General features: G+C 43.1%; 1 protein-coding gene across 3 annotated transcripts in view; it reads right to left on the bottom strand.

Moving 5' to 3' along the window:
* Positions 1–22,280, bottom strand: part of CACHD1 (cache domain containing 1) — a 210,724-nt gene that overhangs the window by 53,960 nt on the left and 134,484 nt on the right. For all 3 annotated transcript variants that reach the window (XR_005016827.1, XM_036828750.1, XM_036828760.1), the window contains exons 5-7: positions 7,475–7,601; positions 4,518–4,662; positions 3,437–3,653 (exon numbers count right to left, since the gene is read on the bottom strand). Coding sequence is in view for 2 of the 3 variants with exons in the window: in XM_036828750.1 (XP_036684645.1) it covers positions 3,437–3,653; positions 4,518–4,662; positions 7,475–7,601 (489 nt within the window). In the remaining variant the exon portion in view is untranslated. The remainder of the gene's footprint in view (positions 1–3,436; positions 3,654–4,517; positions 4,663–7,474; positions 7,602–22,280) is intronic.

Below are 22,280 nucleotides of genomic sequence, written 5' to 3'. Positions count from 1 at the left end.
ATGTGGACCATTTTTAAAGTCTTTATTGAATTTGTTACAATATTGCTTCCGTTTTTTATGTTTTGGTTTTTTGGCCACAAGGCATGTGGGATCTTTGCTCCCCAACCAGGGACTGAACCCACACCCCCTGCATTGGAAGGCGAAGTCTTTAACCACTGGACTGCCAGGGAAGTTCCCAGAGCTAGAAGTCTTGAAGGAAACAGTATATCATAATAACCACAGCTAATATTTATTTAATATTTATGATGGAGCCCTGGATCTTATTATCACTCCCAGTTTGCAGATGGGGAAACCAGACCTGGAGAAATCAAATAATTCACACAAGCTTAGAAAAATTTCAGAGTAGGAATTTGAGCATACATTGGTTGAAATTCAAAACGCACATACTTAACTACTGTGCAACATTGCTGGAGAGCAGCTCAAACCTCTCCTTAATAAACTGGGTAATACTAATTCCTTATGTGTTTCTTTCTTTCTTTTTTTAATTTTATTTAATTAATTAATTAATTTATTTTTGGCTGTGTTGGGTCTTCATTGCTGCGCGAGGGCTTTTCTCTAGTTGCGGCCAGCAGGGGCTACTCTTCATTGCAGTGCGTAGGCTTCTCATTGCGGTGGCTTCTCTTGTTGCAGAGCACGGGCTCTAGGCACGTGAGCCTCAGTAGTTGTGGCTCACGGGCTCAGTAGTTGTGGCTCATGGGCTCTAGAGTGCAAGCTCAGTAGTTGTGGCGCACGGGCTTAGTTGCTCTGCAGCATGTGGGATCTTCCCGGACCAGGGCTCGAACCCGTGTCCCCTGCATTGGCAGGCGGATTCTTAACCACTGCGCCACCAGGGAAGCCCTCCTTACGTGTTTCTTTACGCAATCTAATTCGGGTTCTTTTTTCTTTGAACTGCCAGTAGAAGTTGTAAAGTGGAGGCCTCTGAGCTAAACTTTAGAAACATCTTACTCGGCCTAAAAAAGACTCCTCTGAGCATTTAGAAAGAAGACATCAAAATGTGTCCAAGGGCTTCCCTGGTGGCGCAGTGGTTGGGAATCTGCCTGCCAATGCGGGGGACGCGGGTTCGAGCCCTGGTCTGGGAGGATCCCACATGCTGTGGAGCGACTCGGCCCGTGAGCCACAATTACTGAGCCTGCGCATCTGGAGCCTGTGCTCGGCAACGAGAGGCCGCGATAGTGAGAGGCCCGCGCACCGCGATGAAGAGCGGCCCCCGCTTGCCACAACTAGAGAAAGCCCTCGCACAGAAACGAAGACCCAACACAGCCATACATACATACATACATAAATAAAAAGAATGTAAGCAGACAAGAATAGCATTAAAAAAAAATTTAAAAAAAAAAAAATGTGTCCAAATCTGTGATGGTCACTCTTCTTTCCATGTTTTTGCTCGACAACATTAAGAAAACCCCCCCCAAAACCCAAAGGAGAAACGTTTCCTGTCAAAGCAGTCTTCTGCTAATGTGCAGAGCAGGAAGGTTTGTAAGAAGAGGTTTAATGAGGTCTCTATTCACAGTTTTAAAGCTGGAACAAATGACAACATTTGAAAATGAAGAGGTTTCACATAAAAATCCAGATTTCTGGCTTCTCTTAAAACAGAAGATCTGGCAACACTGGAGAGGCATTCCCGCAAGGCAGCGAGAGGCTGAACAGAAGAGCAGCTGCCTTCTTGATGGAGCATGCGCCCTCTAGCTTCCTGTGCTCCCCAAACAATCCTCATTACCTTACCTCGAGCTCACCTGACACACTCACTGCCTGGCTGGCTGCTGCCAGTATAACACTCCTCTCCATTACTTAAGCAGTGTAATAATCATCGAAATTGGACTTCACCTCTAAAGATGGTTTGATGACTGAAGAATCAAGTAAAAAGAGCACATCTGGTGAGGAATGCTGACAGCCGGATGGCAGCTGGTAAATGGCGTCCACAGGTGAATGGCATTGACCAACTAGCCAACTTATCTTGAATACTTGAGAGGTCAGCCTTATCCTTTGGCCTTACTGAACTATGGACAACTTCACACTCAGCCATCCTGTAATATTGGCCTGTGGATAGCTGGTGCTTGCCAAGGCTGGCAGGCAAAATTCTAAGATGACCCCAGTGACCCCCACCCTTGTATGACTCCCTCCTCTTGAGTGTGGGCATGACCAGTAATTTGCTTCTGGCCAATAGAATATGGCTAAGGTGATGGGATATCATTCTTGTGACTGTGCTATATATTTGGCAAAGATGGAGGGATTCTGCAGACATAATTAAGATCTTAATAAGTTAACCATGAGGGAGAGTAATCTGTTTAAGTCAAAAGGGAGAGTAAACCTGATTAGGTTAGACAAGCCCTTTAAAAGAGGGTCCAAGCCTTCCCCGAAGTCAGGGGCTTGAAGAAAAGATGCTCTCCTCCTGGCCTTGAAGAAACAAGTAGACATGAGTTTCACAATTGCAAAGAAATGAATTCTGCCAACCATTGAGCTTGGAAGAGGACTCTGACCCTCAATGAATCCACAGACTTGGCTGACACCTAGAACGCAGCCTTGTGCAGTCCTAAACAGAGAAGCAGCTCAGCAACACATGGACTCCTGACCCACGGAAACTGTGAGATAAGAAACTGTGAGATAACAATACACAGAAACATAAAACTGATACGCCATCTACCATCATTTGTTGTAATAATTACAGTAGCTTCTGTCTTTCAAGGGCCCATCATGTGCCAGGCACTAAGTTGTGCATTTATCAACGTTGTCTTAGTTTTAATGCAGACACACTGAAGAGCTTGAAAATATATTCTTTAAATTTATCTCAATAGGATACATTCATTGAAAAAAAACAACCTACAAACAGATTTTCGAATATAAAAGAGAAAACGACATAGATTCCTTTCAGTAGTTTCAAAGCATGTATCTTATTTCAAATATCCTTCCCTTTACTTTAGCATGCATCCTAATTCCAGATTTTCTTTAATACATGAAAATTAAATTAGAGTGCCTTTGTACATTTGAAGGGCTGTGCTCATCTAAATGACAGCTGGTTAGAAGAAGGAAGGATCAAGGCAAGAATTCCGGCTGCCCCGTTTCTGAGCACATGCGCACAAGCAGACAGCCACTCTAAGTCACTGAGGACGCGAGGCTGACAATTAGCATCAAAAAGGATGTGGATATTCTCCTGGGAAATAAACGGGGATATGTTCCTAATAAAGGGGCAGGAAGAAGAGGCTCACGGAGTAAAGAAATCGTGCAGACTTGAGTACCTTTGATTGGAAAAGATGAGAAAATCTAGTAAGATCCTAGTATTAGATGACCATTATGACAACACAAGAAATTTTTATCCCGTCAATGTAGAAAAAAATCCCTCTAGACATAGTTATGTGATCAATTTACAATATATTTCTATTGCCATCCTTTATCTGTTAGTTTATGAGCAACTAATTTATTAGTGAGCAAAGGCACTTACTTGCTTGGAACTTGGTGCTATTGTTAGTGCTTCGAATCAGCTGAAATGCCTTTTGAAATCCCACCGCGTGCTGGGTAGGGCTGTCCAAAGACTTGACGCTGCTGACGAAGGTGGACATTTTCCTTTTTGTCTCACTGGTGGCTGGAGACAGGAATGTCTTATAGCACTGGTCAAGTGAGCAAGTCCTGACGGTGTCTGCCACAGTCAGCATGGAGATCTGGAGGGGAAAACAAACAGACAAACAAACCCTGTTATTCTGCCAGGGAAAGGTTTTCTGCATTTCAGAAGAGCGCCAAAAGTGACAAGTCCTACAGAACAGTTTCGGAGAGTTTAAAAAGAAATGCCTAGAGGCATCAACCTATCAAATCTGAAGAAGATTAGTTAAGGATTGGTAAGGGACAGGGACCCTAGAATTTGGCTTTTGTTCCAAGATGAAGTCAGCAGTACGGTGTTCATCTAGAACATTAAAAACAGTATTTCGCACACAGAAAAATCTTGGCAAGTACTAATCGTCTGGATTCTCCTACTGGAGGTGGCGGTGAGGGTAAAGGCATAGGGTGCGTGTTTTAAACAACTAGATTAGTGAGTAAAACCTTAGGAGGTGGAAAAGTCAAAATGATGAAGCAGAAAATGTCTACAGGCAATAGATTATCATTAGTTGTAAACACGCCTATCTCTGAGGTGTCCTAGAGATTAGTAAACCTCTAGCAGCCTTCTTTTCTCCCTTCCCTCCCATCAATCTTGAGATAAAGACAAGTCATCCACCAGTGTCCAAGCCCTAGCCCTGTTCCTCCTTCCTATAATATCCAGTGTGAAAGTCACAGCTAATTAGAAGTCTAGGCAGGGGCCATTAAGGAAGTGCAAGACTCAGTTTGGTGGGGATGGTTTTATAAAGAGATTTGGAACCAGGGTTGGCAGCTGCTTCCTTAAATACTAGAATAAAAACTACAGCACTCTCTTTTCTCAAAGTCATTTTTAAAGGTGGATTGAAAAAGACATATCATAAAACATAACGTACTTTAAAAAAGGTATTCAAGAAAGACCCAATGCCAATGGGGGGGGTCACTGGGGTCATCATCACCTTATCGTGTTCATCGATGGCGCTGAGGATGACCTGGGCAGCGTCCTTGGCGATCTGAAGCTGGGTGTCTGTGACGGAAGCCCCGTGGTCCAGGATCACTACTATGTGCTTTGACTGCGGCCGGACAGTGGAGACGTAGATAGGTCTAGAAGGGGGAGAAGCTCTCTGGGGTCAGTCCCGGTTTACAGTAAAGGCCTCAACCTAACACAGCTGTGAGTGCTACAGATGGGCAGGCACGCTGGCCTCCCTGTGTTTCTGGGGGTTTGGCACAAGGATGGAGAGACCAGAGTGAAACGAGAAACTATTCTGGTGCACTGAAAACAACACCTCAAGACAACAGCGTGTGTCTGCAGAACAGGGATTGGTGACTTCTGCCTTCCAAAGATTAAAGCAACCGGGAGAAGGATTTAAGAAGCAAAGCCTTTGGAAGGCTGGCTTTTTCAGCATATGTGAAAGTCCACCCTCCCTGGAAATGGAACTGGTGGCCCCCCGGGGGGCAGAGACAGAATAACAGGGAGAAAAAAGTCCACCGGCCAGTGCGGGGTCCTCTGCAGATTTAAGAGTGGGGCTTGGCTAAAACCGAGGCAGCCTGTCATCTGTGAGCACATTGAGCAGCTTTGAATAGCTGGTCTGGTTTCTCTCTCCCCAGACAAAAGCCACTGCTAGGAGGGCCCTTTTCCTTTCTGTACTGAAACAATTTACACAGGTCAGCCACCAAAAGACCCCTTATCCGAGCATTTAAAACTGTGCCATCAGATTTGTCCAAGCCAGTGATAGCCACTCTTCTTGCCAGGTTTTTGTTTGCCAACATTAAGCAAAGGGGGTGGAGGGGAGAGGGGGTGGAGGTGGGGGGAACGCCAAAGGAGAAGTGCCTCCCAGCAAAGCAGCCTTCTGCTAACGTGTGGTGCAGGCAGGTTTGCGAGAAGAGGCTTAATGAGGTCTCTATTCACAGTTTTAAAGCTGGAACAAATTAGAGGGAGCTTAAGAGAGCAAATCAGCCTCGAGAGAATTCTCTTCTTTATCGACACCCCTAAAACACTAGAGTTTTCTGTGAAATGTTAGATGCCAGTTGAGTCACAAAAGCCTGGGCACAAATTAAGAAATACAGGCAAAGTACCAAAAAAGCTCAAAATTGGGCCAAGTTTACACGAATTGTTCTCAAGCCAAAAGTCCTACATTAATACTAAAGCACTACTATATTTTCACTAGTCAATACCATTCAGCCAAGTAGGGAAATTGGATAAAAAAACCCCAAGAGCGGTGGCTACAGAAGCGAAAGAGGCAACAGAAAATAAGGAAATCTGTCTATCCCAACACTGACAACCATGTCGAATACTGAACTTTTAAGTCCTCCAAGCTAGGTGAGTAGATTTTTTTTTTTTTTAAATGACATACCCCCTCCTTTCCAATTCAACTCAACATAAATGAAGAGCAGAATATGTGTTCACACTGTCACAATAAATTGTTAAAAGCTGCTTCACTGGGATACATAAATAGCAGCATTATATGTACAATCTGGGGTGGTCCTCATAGTGTGATTGGCTCCTTCTGATATGTTCTGCAAACCTACTCCACACTTCAAAGGATGTGGAGACCTTGCAAAGGCCTCAGAGGTGAGAGGACAGGTCAAGAGACGGCGACAGCAATCTACGAGGAGAGGAACTCAGATTACTTAGTCAAGGGAACAGGGGCTTGAGGATTGATTTAATGCATATTTAGGGTACAGATTCGTGAAACCTCCCAAGTGTAGGTGAATGTTGATTTGTGACAAGGTGCTGCTTTTCCTTTTGGACCATCCCTCACAGGTGATTCATTAAAAGCAGAATGCCATCTAATCTATCTTCTTAGAAGTAAATGAGAATTAGATGGTTTATGGTGTCTTTGGCCTCTCCTGAGAGATGAGCCAGACTAGAACCCAAGGTCACGGATTCTGGAACAGTCTCCAAGATGCTCAAGTCTTCACCATGCTGTCTAGGGAGGGAACGGAAGAAACCATACAAATGATACAAATGTCCCTCTAGGAAGAGCACAGAAGTAGTATTTTCCTTGGGGAAAATTTTAGATACGATTTATTTATTTTTTTCTTCCAGTTGTATTCAGATGTAATTGACATACAGCACTGTATAAGTTTAAGGTGTACAGCATAATGATTTGACTTACATACATCATGAAGTGATTATCACAATAAGTTTAGTGAATAGATGTAATTTAAAACAAAGATGGAAAGAAGCTAAAATGGTGGTTTAGTCTCAAAAAACGTGGCATGAAAAGCAGGCATCTTGCACTAGTTCCAGAAGTTCTGGCATCAAACATCTAACACTGCAAAAGGGAAACTGTGGGGATTCAAAAGGGAAGTATCTTTGCCTAAGGGGTTCTGTAAATTGATGAGTGTTGTCATACAACTTATCTCACCATTACCGCCCTTCTAGCTAAGTGGTAGCATCTCAAGTCATTTCCTGAGAAAAGCAGCATATTAAGGATCCTCGATCCACTGTTTTCTGGACAACCTTCAAACTTCTAGTAGCTGAGATTTGCATGTAAATTTCAAAAGGATGGCCAAGCATGTTATCACAGAAAGGAAAGCTGAGAATCACAAACTCTATTCTGAGATATGCTATAAAGTCTTCTAGTGCTGCCCTTGAGAGAAGGTATTATCATTTGTCTCTCAACGAAGGTGTCTGAAACTCAAAACAGACTGGGTGCTTCAAAATTTTTTATTTCTTAGTAAATACCTTGTTTCACTTGGCTTGTTAGATAGTTCTGAAAAAGTTCCAGGCTTCATCATTTGCCTTCCCAGGCATTTCTACACCCACATATGTTAAATAATGAAATCATTTCAGGATAAGTTTCTGAAACCACAGTTTGGAGGCAGAGCTGTGTGTATGAATGGGGAGTCTATATTTTATACAGATTACTCTTAAGCAGTAATTAAAACTTTGGCAAGCAAGTCAACGTACCTACTGCGATGCTCATAGCTGCCCTTACACCGGAACTTGTGTGCTGGGAAAACAGTGAAAATTCCTTCTTCTGAACTGAAATACTGCCACTTAATTCCAGGGTTGGATTTCAGGTTGTCTGCAAGAACTGGAGGAGTGGGAAAAAGACATATAACCGACAAATCCACAGGTGCATGCAGGCACTGTGCCTCAGGCATCTGTTTTGCATAAATGGTTTGTACTATGAAGAAATCCCAGTAGGTATAAGGCTGTAAATTTTCTACTAAACATTTTCTTTCTGTCCCTTAAAAAAAATACCCCATGAATAGAAAATGTAATGAATGTTTCAGTCAAGTGAAGCAATCACTCTTAACATTGTATGGTGACACTATATGTCGTGGATTATTTTTCCAGCATAAATGATTCATTTGCATTAATCTCTCTCCTCACTGGGCTGGTCCCTGTTAAGCCAGTGTATACTTGCTGGCTTGGGGTATGTTCTCTAACTGTGGAAAACAGTAATATTAATAGGCTAGTCTCCCGAGGGACTAGACCTGTGACCTTGACCTTGTTCACTTCACAATGAGGGAAACAGCATCATAGTACTTGAAAAATGAGAACCATAATCATTCAGGAATAGCTTACAGAATGATTCCAACATGGCAGCACTGGAATAGAGGCCTTCCCTCACGTTATCTCATTTAATCCATAAAACAACCCTAGGATGAAGGTGGTATTATTATTTTTTTAACATCTTTATTGGAGTATAATTGCTTTAAAATGGTGTGTTAGTTTCTGCTTTATAACAAAGTGAACCAGCTATACATATACATATATCCCCATATCTCCTCCCCCTTGCGTCTCCCTCCCACCCTCCCTATCCCACCCCTCTAGGTGGTCACAAAGCAGAAGTTGGTATTATTATTCCCTACTTTGGAGTTGAGAAAATATGCTTACAGAGCTTAAGCAAATTGGCTGAGGCCTTGTCAGGAACTGGCTGAGCTGGGATTCAAATCTGGGTGTCCTGGCTCCCGTGTTCTTCACATCAGTTGGTGTTGCCTCCCTTCCTAAGTGTACTGCATCCCTGCCACTGGTTTGCAGCTGGGCTGGCAGCCACCTTACTGTGTGCAATATTGTCCCCAAAACTCCATGAAGTCTTTCTCTCTTCTCTGATGCCCCTTCACTCTGCTCCACACCACCTCATTTATGTATTGCACACTACTATGTGTAGGGTACTGCTTTACATGTTGCAAGATATACAAAGATGAGCAGAAAACAAGCCCTCCTGTAATAAGCAATACATCAGAAGAATCATATAGAGGGAAATGGAGCAAAACAAGAAAGCATGAGGTGTATTTGGCAAAAATATATATATGAAGCTCTGAATGCCACAGAGCCATTCTTTTTTTTTTTTTTTCCTTTGGCTGCACCTTGCAGCATGTGGGAATCTTAGTCCTCCGACCAGGGATCCGACCCCCTGCGGTGGAAGTGTGGAGTCTTAACCACTGGACTACCAGGGAAGTCCCCAACACATGGCCATCCTTTAGTCTGGCTTGGGGGTCAGCAAGCTTCTGTAAAGGGCCAGGTGGTCAGTGATTCTGGCTCTGCAGACCATATGGTCTCTGTTCCAACTACCCAACACTGCCTTGTGGTGCGAAAGCAGCCACAGACATCCATAAAAGAACGTGTGGGTGTGTTCAATCAATGCGAATTTGCGAACATCAGCGGCAAGCCCGGTTTGGGCAGTGGTCCTCCAACCACGCTGTGTAAAATGTACTATGTGGAGGCCTTCAAAAATGTTCAGCAGTTACCCTGCCCAACACACACCCAGGAGCTACAGCACACTGTAGCCTCACACAAATCCTAGGAGTCAACACTTATTAACCCCAAGTTACAGAGGAGGAAACAGGCTGAGAGAGGGTTGTTGACTCGCTTGAGGTTTCACAGCGGACAAGAAGGGAGTCAAGCCAGCGTATGACCACAACACCTATCCCCTCTCTCCACTCTGCCAGCCAGCCTTATCCAGGTCATCACCTGGACTCAGGCGACCACTCTCTCTCCGGGGACCAATGCTGACGTGAGTGCATGTAAACACGGAAGAGGGTTTTTCTCCGCCTTGTCTCCTGGGAGTCTGAAGCTCAACCTTGATCTCCTATTAGCACTCTTCTCCAGGCAGCCCTGCCAACCCAGCAATAAAAAGGCAAACACCGCCTTTGGGAGAAAGGAAAGCTTGGTGACCTCATTCAAAAGTAACATCTGTAACAATAAACAGGCTGCAGTGAGACTATTAGAAGGGGAGCCAATGAGAGCAAGAATGTTTTAAAAATAAATCAGAATTCACATAGTGCGTGATACATTTAGTCTCCCCACAAAAGATCGTTCTGGTTCCTTTCCAGCACTAGAGCCTAAGTATCGGGCAAGGTTCCTCAAACCCTCCTGCTGAGAACTCCTTTGGTATCTGATTAAATTTCATCTGTTATTCAGCACTAGCAGAAGATGACAGCTATGATGGTAATGAGGACCCCAGGGCCCAGAAGCCATCAATCTATCATTGTGGTGTGCACCCCAGGCAGGCCCCCTCCTGACTTACAGGTGGAGGTGGATGGCAGCCCTGCTATGTACGCAGAGAACCCAGAGGGGTCTTCCCCCATTCACAGGAGTCAGTTAGGCATCCTGACCACTGGATCACTTGGGCTGGGGTCCCACACGCTCACTCCTTCCTCAGAAATGCTGGAAGCTGTCTGGGAAGAAAAGCTGGGCAGACGCCCAACCTGTGAGCCCACGATGCACAGTGCTAGGCTTTAAGTTATCAACGGGCAGGGTCTGTATCTGTCTAAACTGCTCTGCACACCGATCTCAGACAAGACACACGTGAAGGAGGCAGTGAATGTTTTTTTCCTCACTGAAGCTGAACCCGAACCCCAGGACAGAAGTTCATCACACCCTCTGACATCCTCCAGCATTTTACCTCTTCCCACCTTCTAGCTAGAATTACTGTCCTAACAGGAAACTGTTCGATCCTCCATCCCTAGACTCAAAGATCCTTGAGGGTGAGATCTATATCTGAGCCATGTCTGTTACCCCTGAAGCAGAGATTCCCAGTACTTTTCACATCAAGGCGCACACTCTGCGTGATATCTGGAGCATACAGGCTGGGAAGATCTGCATGGAAGTACTATTTCTCGAATGTTTTGATACTTTTGTTTGATAAATTCTAAAATCTTACTTTCCTCTAATGCCAAATCCAATTAAACATAAATTAAATATAGAGCAATGATTAAATAAATCAATATAGAGCAATCATAATTCTAAATATGTTTAAAAATGATAAACCCTCCCTTCTCCCAACACTACTGCCAACGCAACCAGTACAAAAACAGGTAAATGGAGAGAGAAAAAGCCTGTTTGTCGGATGACTTCACGGGACTATACATGTCAAAACATATCAACTGTATATGCTAAACATGTGAAGTTTATTAGCTGTCAATTATTCCTCAATAAAGTTGATTTGATAATAGTGCAAATTTATTGAGCAGCATACAAACTAGTTTTATACACAGTTTGATGTTTTATAAAGACTCTATGAGTTTGCTATTATACCCATTTTACAGATAAAGAACTAACTTGTTCAGAGTCATAAGGGCAGAGTCATGATTTGACCTAGGTGTCTGCCTCCAAAGTCCTGGCTCTTTCCAGAACACTATAGTGTTTCTACATGTCCATAGATACATGCTGAATGAATTAGCAATGAATAGATAAAAAAAGCACTGAGTACTTCTTGAGAGGAAGAATAAATATATAAACAGGTTGATGGTTCTCAATCAGAATAATCAGCTGCATTGGTTTGTAAATATACAGTATAAATAAATACAATTAAGGAGACACTTGACTCCTTAAGGAACGATTTCAAAATTGAAATAAGACATAAGGCTAAAGTGAGCATTTAATCTTGTGAGAAAAAACAAACTGATGAACTGCTAAAACTGGCACACACCAGCTGGGAGTCCAATGTCATGGGCTTTACCATCGACCCCACAGGCTGGTCTACCTGGAAAATGGCAGAGACACAAGCTACAGCTTGGAAGGTAGAGTCGACGGTAATTACAGCACTCAGAACTGTGCGTGAGGTCAAACAATAGTGTATTTTAGATAATAAAGGGAGTTTTTATTTGAGAGAGAAACTATAGCGCTGACACCTCTTAATTATTTTGTAGGTGCTCAACTGGTTAGAGATGTGAGCCTGATGTGTCTTTTTCTTTCACTGTCAAATTGAGCAGGCATAAGAAAGCCATTTGGACACGGGCCCAGGGCTATTTTGCACTTTTTACTTAATTCAGGTTGGCTCTTAGGAACTAGAAGGGATACCCTGGTAAATCAGACGGGCTGGGGAATAAGCAGCCATGGGTTAAAGTGCCATCTCTGACTGGCAAGCTCTCTGACCTTCAGTTTAACTTTCTATCCAGTATCCAAAGGCATCTTTCTAAAATGGAAATCAAATCCCACCACTGATTTGCTTAAAACTGTTCAAAGGTTTCCCACATAATCACGCCTAGTATTAAATCCAACCCCATCAGGCCCTGTACCATCTGGTCCCTTCCTACTCCCCTGCCTCACCTTTCCCCTTTTCAACTCACTACATTGTACATCGAGAGCTATTTCTTTTTAGTTCTGTAAATATGCCAATCTTTTTGCAATGGAATAACTCCTCACCTTCTCAGAGAGACCTTCCCTGACCACTCTCCATTATTATCCTCACTCAGAGCATCCAGTATGTTCCTTCATAGGAAATTTTTGCCATAGATGGCAAAAGTTGGTAAGTTCGGTGTATTTATTTCTGCCGCTATTTGTTTCATGTCTCTCATGCAGAGGAGCTGTCAGTTCCAGGAGGGCAGGGGCCAAGTCAATTTTGTTCATCACATTCCCTGGCCCTGGCACAAGCCCAGTTTTTAGGAAGCACTCAGTCAGTATTTGCTGAGTGAATCAGTGAATGATGATGTTGGCTGAGGCATGTGATTTCACAATCTCCTCATCTGTAAAGTAATAGATTTGGACAATGTGTTTCCAAAGATCCTGTAGAAACCCAGAGAAAAGTGGTAAGAGGGCAGAGAATGAAGGTCAATAGGAAGGAAGTGCATGGACTTACAACTAGAGAGAAAGAGCTTTTATCAAGTTTATGAAAGAAAAAAGGAAGAGCATTCTCACTTCCTATTCGCTTAGAAGCTGTAGGTCAGTACTATGAGATTATTAATAGTGATTCAATACTTTGCAAAATGTCCAAACAGTACCAAGAAACATTTAAATGAGAATGATGGAGAAAACTTAATGTTGGCCTTTAAAGGATGTGGAGTTCCCTGTGATGGCTCCTGGTTCTTTAAAGGCAACCCTCTCCGTTCCCTTCAACAACTGACTATTTCTCACTTATACGTCCTATGCTAATTATAAGTGAAGACCAAGAATTTTGCCATACCCATTGGCTTATTTTTTCTTTGACAACCTGTCATCAGGTAAGCAGCTGAAAATCTGTGCCTTTCCTCTTTCTAGGCATTCCTGTCTATTGGGTCTCAAGATCCGCCTGCACACACTGTACTGAACTGTCTGTGGATAATTCTAACATATGGGTCCCAGATTCCACGGTCCCCAAATATTTTCCTTCCAATTTTATCATCTACATCTGACTAGTTCTTATGTCATTGGCCTCTCCAGTCAAAACAAAACCAACCACGTCCCCAAAGTCCTTGCCTGCCTTCTTTAATGCTTAACCCACCAGGCCAATGAGAAAGAGATGGATTATGAACTGCCTGTATTTGGGCTGTGACTTTCTCAATAGCATTAGCCAGCGGAGGTAGGGACAAAGGGAAAATGTCCTGTAACAGAAAGCCTGTGCTCCCACTTTGAGGAACTCTGGGCTTCCCGATGCCCAGCCCAACACCGCTCAGCAAAGCACACAGAGCTATCTACTTCCCACAGCTTGCCAAATGTAAAACACAGGAGCTGTCCTAAGCACACAGAGGTGCAGACACACAAAAACACACATACTTTCCTAACAGATCAGAAATTACGTAGCACCTCTCAGTAATACTCTGTGCAACTGCAATCCTTTTGGAGGGAAGTAAAATAAATTAACATCCTGAGGACTCCAAACAAAATTTCTGGCGTTATACCCTATCACACCTTTCCAATTCCTACACCTTGCTCACATCCTGAGTATCGTTTTACCACGTATTCTGGAGGGGCCATATTTCATGGATACTGTGTATGTTGTTCCAGAAGGGGCAAGCATATTGAGTGTTTGACCACGTACCAGGCACTTTGCAAGGTCTTTTATTTATATTATCTCAGTTAATTCTTACAGCAACTCTATGAGGTGGGTTTTATTTATAATTCAGGAAACCAAGGTATATAGAGGTTAATTTTCCCAAGTATTTAACAGCTAGCAAGAGCCAGAATGTGGAGGTTTACCAAAGCGATACTGTTATTATCATTTTATAGCTAAGGATATTCTGGCTCAAAGGGAGGAGTTACTTAAGCTTTGGGCCTGGAAGAGGATCCAGGCCACACAAGTCCTCTGATTCTTCCACTGAAGCCCATTGCCGAAGTGAGGTTAATGGCAGCTGAGCCAGCCATCTCATTGTATTTACTTTAGTCTAATACTAAGGAGAGGACATCCACAAATCTCTGATTCTGTTCCAAGCTCGCAGTTCATCATGTGCATTCTAAGCTAATTACATCATGTAAATCAACCAGTCCAGTTGATTCTGTTGAGGCAGCTTGCTCATGGGCTCAGACAACCCAGAACAAATTTCTGGGGCAATCCAAAATCAGCACAGGATCCACTGCTCTACCCTCTTCCTTTCTCAGAGACCATTCCCAGAGGACCCAAAGGTCAAGGTCGTTTCCAAACACTCATGGAAAGAATAAGAGAAAATTAACAGAGGTGGAGTTCTCAAGCCTGGCTGACCATTGCCATCAGCTTTTGAAGCCTACAGATTCCCAAGCTTTACCAAGCCAACATTCTGATTCACTAGGTCTGGGTTGGGGGCCAAAGAATAGGCATTTTTGACAAAGCACTTCAGGTGACCCTGATGATCAGCCAGGTTTGGGACAACTCAACCAAGATGTTAAACTCCATTGTCCTGTCCGTTTCCTTAGCTTCACCTGCTTCTTAGACTTTCTCTCTCTCTGTCTTCAGCATATAAATATTTTCAAGTTGCTCTAACTTAAAAAACTATTATCTGCAGAACCCTCCCTAAATCCTACCCCTTCCTAAGCTATCAGTGACCTTTCACCTTTTCTCTGCCAATCAACCTTTCACCTTTTCTCTACCAATCAATCAGTGACCTTTCAACTTTCTCTGCCGTGGAGAGTGGTCTCCACCGATTCTCTGCTTCTTGCCATCCCATTAACCACTCATCTTGGATGAGGCCATGCTTGCTTAGGCCATGGCCCCTCTCCAAGACCCCTCCCACTTTTGGATGACCTATTCTACCTCCAGTTTTCTCTTTTCCCAGGCTAACTACTCTTCTATCCATTCTTCACAAAGCTCTCTTGCCTGCCCTGCTTAAAGTCTGTCAGCTGCTTGACTTCAAGCTAAGAAACAAATCAAAACAAAAACCAAACCAAACCCAAAGCAAACTCCTCAGACTGATATACAAGGCCCATTAAAATCTGGTTTAGTGCTACCTTCATTTTCTGTTACTTATTCCCTCCTCCACAGTGGTCGGCACGTTTCACAGACTCTGAAATGGGAAATGTGTTTGCCACAAGCACAGTCACCTAATTCCTATTGTCTTTTAAGACTCAACCTCACAATTTGGGTCAAGTGCCCCAGGCTTACCTTTATCATGACAGCATTTAGCACTGCATCACGACCATATTTGTCTGTTGATTTTTCTCCTCATTCTTAGTGCCCTCAACACACATAGGACAAGGTTGTGAGCTCTCTGAGGGGAGAAATTCTGTCTTAATTACCCTGGTGTGTGCCACAGTAACTACGGTAAAGTTGTCACCTGAGAGAAGCTTGTTATGAGAGAGAGATAGAGTCAGGGTTGGTCTGGTCTCAAGCTTTGGTGAGGAGCAAAATGAAGCTGCTGCTAACTAACATATGGAACACGGGCTGGGGAGGAGGTTTGGGTGGGAAGAGAGGAGATTATAGGTTTGGTCAAGAGTCTGAAGTGTTATTAGGCAGAATACAGTAATGGGAGAAATCCCTTCATCTTAAGCAGTCTGTTGTAATGAGCACATCAGACAAGGAGTCAGGACATGTATGTTTAGTCACATCAATACCAACAATTGGTTGTTTGACTTTAGGTAGGTCGGTTAATAGATCCTATCTAGTTTAGGTAGCTAGGCTTGTTTCTCATCTATAATATTGAGTAAACATTTTTCCTTGGTATCCATGGTAAGACTAAGACAAAAGTATGTAGCGGTGTATGAGGTACCAAGGAACAATGGACTGATTTTCTTGTGTGCATTGCATGTTTGAAATCACCATAGTTAGTTTCAGGTAGATAATACTATTCATCTGGATAGTCTGTCTCTATATAGTCTCCCTATACCTGAGACATTTATGTGTGCTGATTTGCTGTTAAGCTAAGAAAGCCAGGGCTGACTTATAGCACATCACGACTACATTCTTCCCTTCACTAAGGTCCTTCCAAAAGTCTTGGTTATTCCATTACAAAGATGAGACAACAAAAGTACAAAGGAAATCCTAGTTCTATTCATTCATTTACTCATTCAATAAGCATTTACTGTGTACCCGCTATGGGTAAGGCACTGGATTGAGCACTTGGCATACAAAAAATAAATTAAAAGGAATAGAGCATCAAACAGATGTTCAATATAAAAAAAAAATTAAAATTCTATAATGAGAATGTACCATAGAATAAAGTAATGAAGAGTTGTAGCTGGGTCAACACAACTCTGAAGGGCCACCCCAGCCTCTAAGCTCCCCTGGGGGTGGCTGAGGACTCCACTGAGGCTGTATCTCAGCCCATCTTCTCCCACTGCTCAGTCCTGCTTCCTGCCCTTTCCCCACAGACTGCCAACCTCCATCTCAGAGGCTGCCTCCTGGTAAACCCAACCTGCTACAACAGACAAGGAATTCTTACTGAACAAGAGCGAAGTATGGAGGAGTAATAGAAACTGGAGATTTGAAGCAATGAAAGGGATTCCCTGAGGATACAGCTCAGAGGGCTTAAGGAAGAGGAAGAGGAGCGGGAGATGAATTTTAAAGGCTTCCACCTTTATCTTAGAGGTAAACTATCAGAGGTTTTTGACAAATGGAGTTATAGAGCAGATATTTTCAGAATACCTACAGTGTGTAGGATATATTGAAAATGAGAAAGAATAGGAGAAGGGAAAACTTTTGGGAGGTTTCTACGTTAATTCATCTTCTAGAAAGGCAATGAAGATTTAAGTTTATGGTATTGGAGTGGAGAAAACAAAGGGGATTCAAGACACACCTTTGAACTATGGAATCTAAACCAAGTTTCCCTTCAATGAAAAGGGTAACGAGGGACTTCCCTGGTGGCGCAGTGGTTAAGACTCTGCCCTCCCAATGCAGTGGGGCCGGGTTTGATACATGGTCAGGGAACTAGATCCCACATGCATGCTGCAACTAAGAGCTCGCATGCCACACTAAGGAGCCCTTGAGCCTCAACTAAGGAGCCCGCCTGCCACAATTAAGGAGCCCACGTGCCGCAACTAAGGAGCCCATCTGCCACAACTAAGACCCGGCACAACCAAATAAATAAATATTTTTAAAAAAGGATAACGAGACCTACATTACCACTGGATGTGATGAGAAGGAAGAGGGACACACAGGTAAATGCCTAGCCAGGTGTCTTGTACATAGTAAATACTTGGCAAATATTCATTCTCTCACACTCTCATTTGGTCAAAACTGTTATATCCTGAAGTAACTGGGTAGAAAAAGGCAAGGAAGAATTCCCAGTGTAACCAGGAGAGGGGTACCCAGATTGGGGAGTAAGTTTAGAGGAAAGTGTTCTTGTTTGTTTGATTGTTTTAATTTTTGAGGTAGCTACAGGATAATCACAGAGAGATGTGTCCCCTGAAGTTGGTTCCTCAATAAATAAACTCAGAAACAGGCCAGGGCTGGAGACAGAGATTTAGAATTGAGTAGCATGTGGTAGGAGTGGGAGTGCTGCATAAATCGAGAACATTCAGGGAGATAACACTCAGTGAGCAGAGGGAGGTGGTGAAGAGAGGACATGTGGGGACATCCACTTTAGGGAAAAGGAGCTCAAGAAGAAGGATGAAAAGGACTGGGCAGAGAAGTCCGGGGATAAATGGCAGGACAATTTTATAGGAACTAAGGATTACAGAGTTTCAGAAAAGAACCTTACATGCCAAATGTTACATAGCAGTCAAGTGAAACTGTGGAGGGGTCCCTTGAGATCCTCCAGGGAACAACGATATAGTGAAAAACTGGGACAGTCTAAATGTTGAACTGGAATAGATGGGCTGATTCAACAATGTTACACAATTATACACCGGTACAATGATAGAGATGTATATTTATTTACATAGACACAGAAGAATGTCCAGAATACATTTGCTAAGTAAAAAACAAACAAACAACAAAAAACCAGGCTGTATCCATTACGATCATGGGTATTATGGAAAGAGTATATATATATACTCTTTCCATAATGAATAGATGTGGCTAATAAAATCTTCTGAAATCAGTGTAATAGGGTTGTTGTGAGAAACTATGAGACTTCAAAGTAGCTCGCAGTATAGGAATAGAGCTTGAAGGGGAAGCAAGGTGAAGAAAAGGGCCCTCTGTTTGCGTACTTAATTTTGTGTATATACATACGTACACCCATATACATGAATGTAAACGGAACCATATAACCTCAAGAATCTAGATTTCTCAGTGACTGAATAGTTTTTTAGATGTTATAAAAATAATTACCAATCTTTTATAATACTAATGCAATCATGAAGCTGGAGTAATTGGCATTAAAAAAAAACCCTAGAAATTCCTAGTTTTGTTGATTTTTATTCTTTTATTATAGGTAGAACACAGCTTTACACTGCATTGGTATTAGCATTTTTGTTTTTTAATTTTATTTATTTATTTATTTTTGGCTGTGTTGGGTCTTCGCTTCTGTGCTAGGGCTTTTCTCTAGTTGCGGCAAGTGGGGGCCACTCTTCATCGCGGTGCGCGGGCCTCTCACCATCGTGGCCTCTCTTGTTGCGGAGCACAGGCTTCAGACATGCAGGCTCAGTAATTGTGACTCACGGGCCTAGTTGCTCCGCGGCATGTGGGATCTTCCCAGACCAGGGCTCGAACCCGTGTCCCCTGCATTGGCAGGCAGATTCTCAACCACTGCGCCACCAGGGAAGCCTGGTATTAGCATTTTTAATAGATAATTTTCAAGCTATTTTAAAGAAAAGTGAAAAACCTATAGCACAGAGCCAATCTTTGTCGTTCACAGAAGGAAGCAATGAATCCACTGAAATTAACAGCACAGTCCGTAGCCGCCAGTGCCCACCTGTACCTCCTGCAGCATTTCCTGCTGTAACGTGACTTATAAACGCCTCTTTCACCCCGTGAATCCTGTTTCTCAATGAAGACGGCAATGTGACCAAGATCGAAGTTTGCAACTTCAAATGCTCTTTAAATCAAATACAATAAAGAAAGTCCAGACACCTTTTCTTCTGGCGAGAAAGACTAACTCCCACTTCCACTCTCACCTCAACTGTGTAACTCAAGAGAGCAAGAGGCAACTTTCCTTGGACTCTTCAAATAAACTCTCTTTAGGGATCAGGCTACGCACAAGAAAATAGCTCAGCAGGAATTTTAAAAAAGAGAGAGAGAGAGAGAGAAAGTGAGAAACTAGAGATAAAAGCAGGAAAGACCCTCAGCAAAACATGACCAGCACCATCATGTAACACATGCACTGTCAAACGTTAGTTATTTGAATGGATTCAGGGGCAAGGAGTCAATTTGGAAAGTAGAGATCTGGCAGGAATGGTTTTAAGAAGAAGAATACACATGTGTGTTGGATGGATGGACACATGACCTAGTTTTGGATAATGAAGCTAAGAATGGTTTACAATTTGTGCGAGTCTGTTTCCAGCTAGTCTGAGAGGCAATCTGAAACTGTGTTATCAATTAGGGACCCATTGATGGATTATATACAGTCTAAGGCTGGACATCTTACAGATGTAAATATCAGACATGTGATAGCCTACGAAGCACATTAATTCTGCTCTGAAAAGGGGCATGAGCTGGAGAGGAGGGAAAGGGGGAGCTCTGAGGTCACCCTCCACCATCTCCCACTCCTCTCGTATTACAAATGACTGCTCAAGAATGTGGACTTTGGGATGCAGCCACTGCCTGGTAGAATGTCACAAAACTTCAAATACAAGCAAGTCAGTTCTCAGATACCTGAATATTGCCAAAAATGGCTTGTAAATCTAGCTATGTCAACTGTGCCGAGAACAACTCTTATCAGGTAGGACGTTAGACTTGAGACGTGCTCTTGGAAACAGCAAAACTCAAGATCTGAGCTTTAACTACATACCTCTGCCCTCATCATCCTCTTCCTCCCCACCTCTCCCTTGACAAATAAAGACTGTAATAAAATAGCATATTGTTGGGATTCCCAATTATTTGCGCAGCTGAGTTCTACCCTAAACCTCTGTCACAATAGAGAACTCTTAGTATAACTACCAGGTCTTCAGTGCTTCCCCGTCCCCGTCCCACCCCCACCACTGGCCTCACTCTCAGCTGATGGTTTTGCTTCCTACTTCTCTGAGAGAACGCAGTCACTACGAAGGGCATGTCCCCAAGTTCCCGACATCACGTCAGTCGTTACGGGCATCTCCACATGCCCTCTCTTTCTTCCCTCCTCTCATTAAGAATGAATGCCCTGTGCTTCTACATCCTCTACTTGGAATCCCACCATCTCTTGCCTAATCAAGGAAAAGACTACAGCAATTGTCTCTTTTCACTCCTCACTTTTCTCTACTGGATCCTTCCCTTTGGCATATGACCTTGCCATAATTTCTCTCAATTTAAAAATATTCTCTTGGGGCTTCCCTGGTGGCGCAGTGGTTAAGAATCCACCTGCTAATGCAGGGGACACACGATCAAGCCCTGGTCCGGGAAGATCCCACGTGCTGCAGAGCAACTAAGTGCGTGCACCACAACTACTGAGCCTGTGCTCTAGAGCCCGCAAGCCACGACTACTGAGCCCGCGCGCCTAGAGCCCGTGTTCCTCACCAAGAGAAGCCACCGCAGTGAGAAGCCCACGCACCGCAACAAAGAGTAGTCCCCGCTCGCCACAACTAGAGAAAGCCCGTGCACAGCAATGAAGACCCAACGCGGCCAAAAATAAATAAACAAACAAATAAATAAATAAATTTGTTTATTTATTTAAAAAAAATAAAAATATTCTCTTGACTCCATGTGGCCCTCCAGCTTCCCTTTCAGCAGACCTTTGGAGTTCATGTACTTACTGTCTCCATCTCCTTTCCTGCATTCTTAAGAGCTTGAACTAATAAGTATTAGCCTTTCATTCTATTCTACTGTCCCACCAAACAAACCTCGTCAAGTTCACCAATAACCTCTATATTGCTAAATTCAATGGTCAGTTTTCTTAGCCCTCGTCTTAGTGGGCCAACTTAGCACAGCTGATCTCTCCCTCCTTCTTGAAACACTTTCGTCATTTGGCCTCAGGGAGATGGCTCTCCTGTTTCTCCCACTAGACTGACTGCCATCTCAGATTTTGCGACTGCTTCCTTCTCGTGTCAGTGACCTCTAAGTGGTAAAGTGTCCCAAGACTCAGTCCCTGGACCTCTTCTCTTTTTTATTCATAGCCACTTGCTATATGATCTTATTGAGTCTCATGATTTAAGTACTACCTATACACGATGAATCTCATTTATAAATCTCCAGTCTAGTCCATTCTGTGGACTCTAGACTTGTATATCCCACTGTCTATGAGACATTTTCGCTTAGATAACTAACTTAACTTTTCTAAAACTGAAAAGTTGATTCCATGCATCCCACACAAACCTGCTCTTCCTCCACTTCCCCATGACAATCAATGGCAACTCTGTCCTTCTTGTTGATAAGGTCGGATATCTTGGAAGTCCTTCCCGACTCTTCTCTTATTCTCACACACCCTATGCTGGGCACAGCTGAGGCAAAGAGGGCAAGTACTGAATCTGACAGTCAAAAGACTCAAGTTCCAGCTCTGTGCCCTGTTCCAGCTTTGGAATCTCCCATAATTCATTTTCTCCACCCATTCCAGGTCCTTCTCTACTCTCTTCAATTATTTTTTATGAAAAATATTTTCACTGAGCTTCCTTTCTAATAGTAAATAACCCCCACCTGCTCCAGAAGGTCTCAAGATTCTCTGACCAATTTTTTAAAAAATGACTGAATTCATTATATATTGGTCTAGGCGATAAGTGCCTGGCAGATTTAGGTCAGGTCATTTAGATAGCAGCTATAGTTTTATTATCCTTAAGCAATATAAAGCTTACAGTTCTTTCTTTCCAGACCTAATAGATTACCTGGTTTGTGTATACAATGCCCAAAGGCTACAATTCTTCCCCTGAACCAATACTGGTTGGGCCTCTCAAAGTAAATATTCTGGCCCTCTGGCTTTTCTCTTGGCTTTTACATGTCTCCAGGAGGCCTGGAATCTGGGAAATACAGTTCTTCATGTTTAAGGGTTAAATCCTTTATCTCTCTAGTAATGAGGTAAGTCTTAGGACCCTCCTGAGCCTCAGATTATTCCTTGGTAAAATTCTAGGATTGAGGCTGGTGATTTCTAAAGGCACT

The sequence above is a fragment of the Balaenoptera musculus genome, chromosome 1 (genome assembly GCF_009873245.2).
Source record: "Balaenoptera musculus isolate JJ_BM4_2016_0621 chromosome 1, mBalMus1.pri.v3, whole genome shotgun sequence".
NCBI lineage: Eukaryota > Metazoa > Chordata > Mammalia > Artiodactyla > Balaenopteridae > Balaenoptera > Balaenoptera musculus.
Note: the sequence above shows the minus strand (reverse complement) of the source record. Positions and strands in the feature narration are given on the sequence as shown.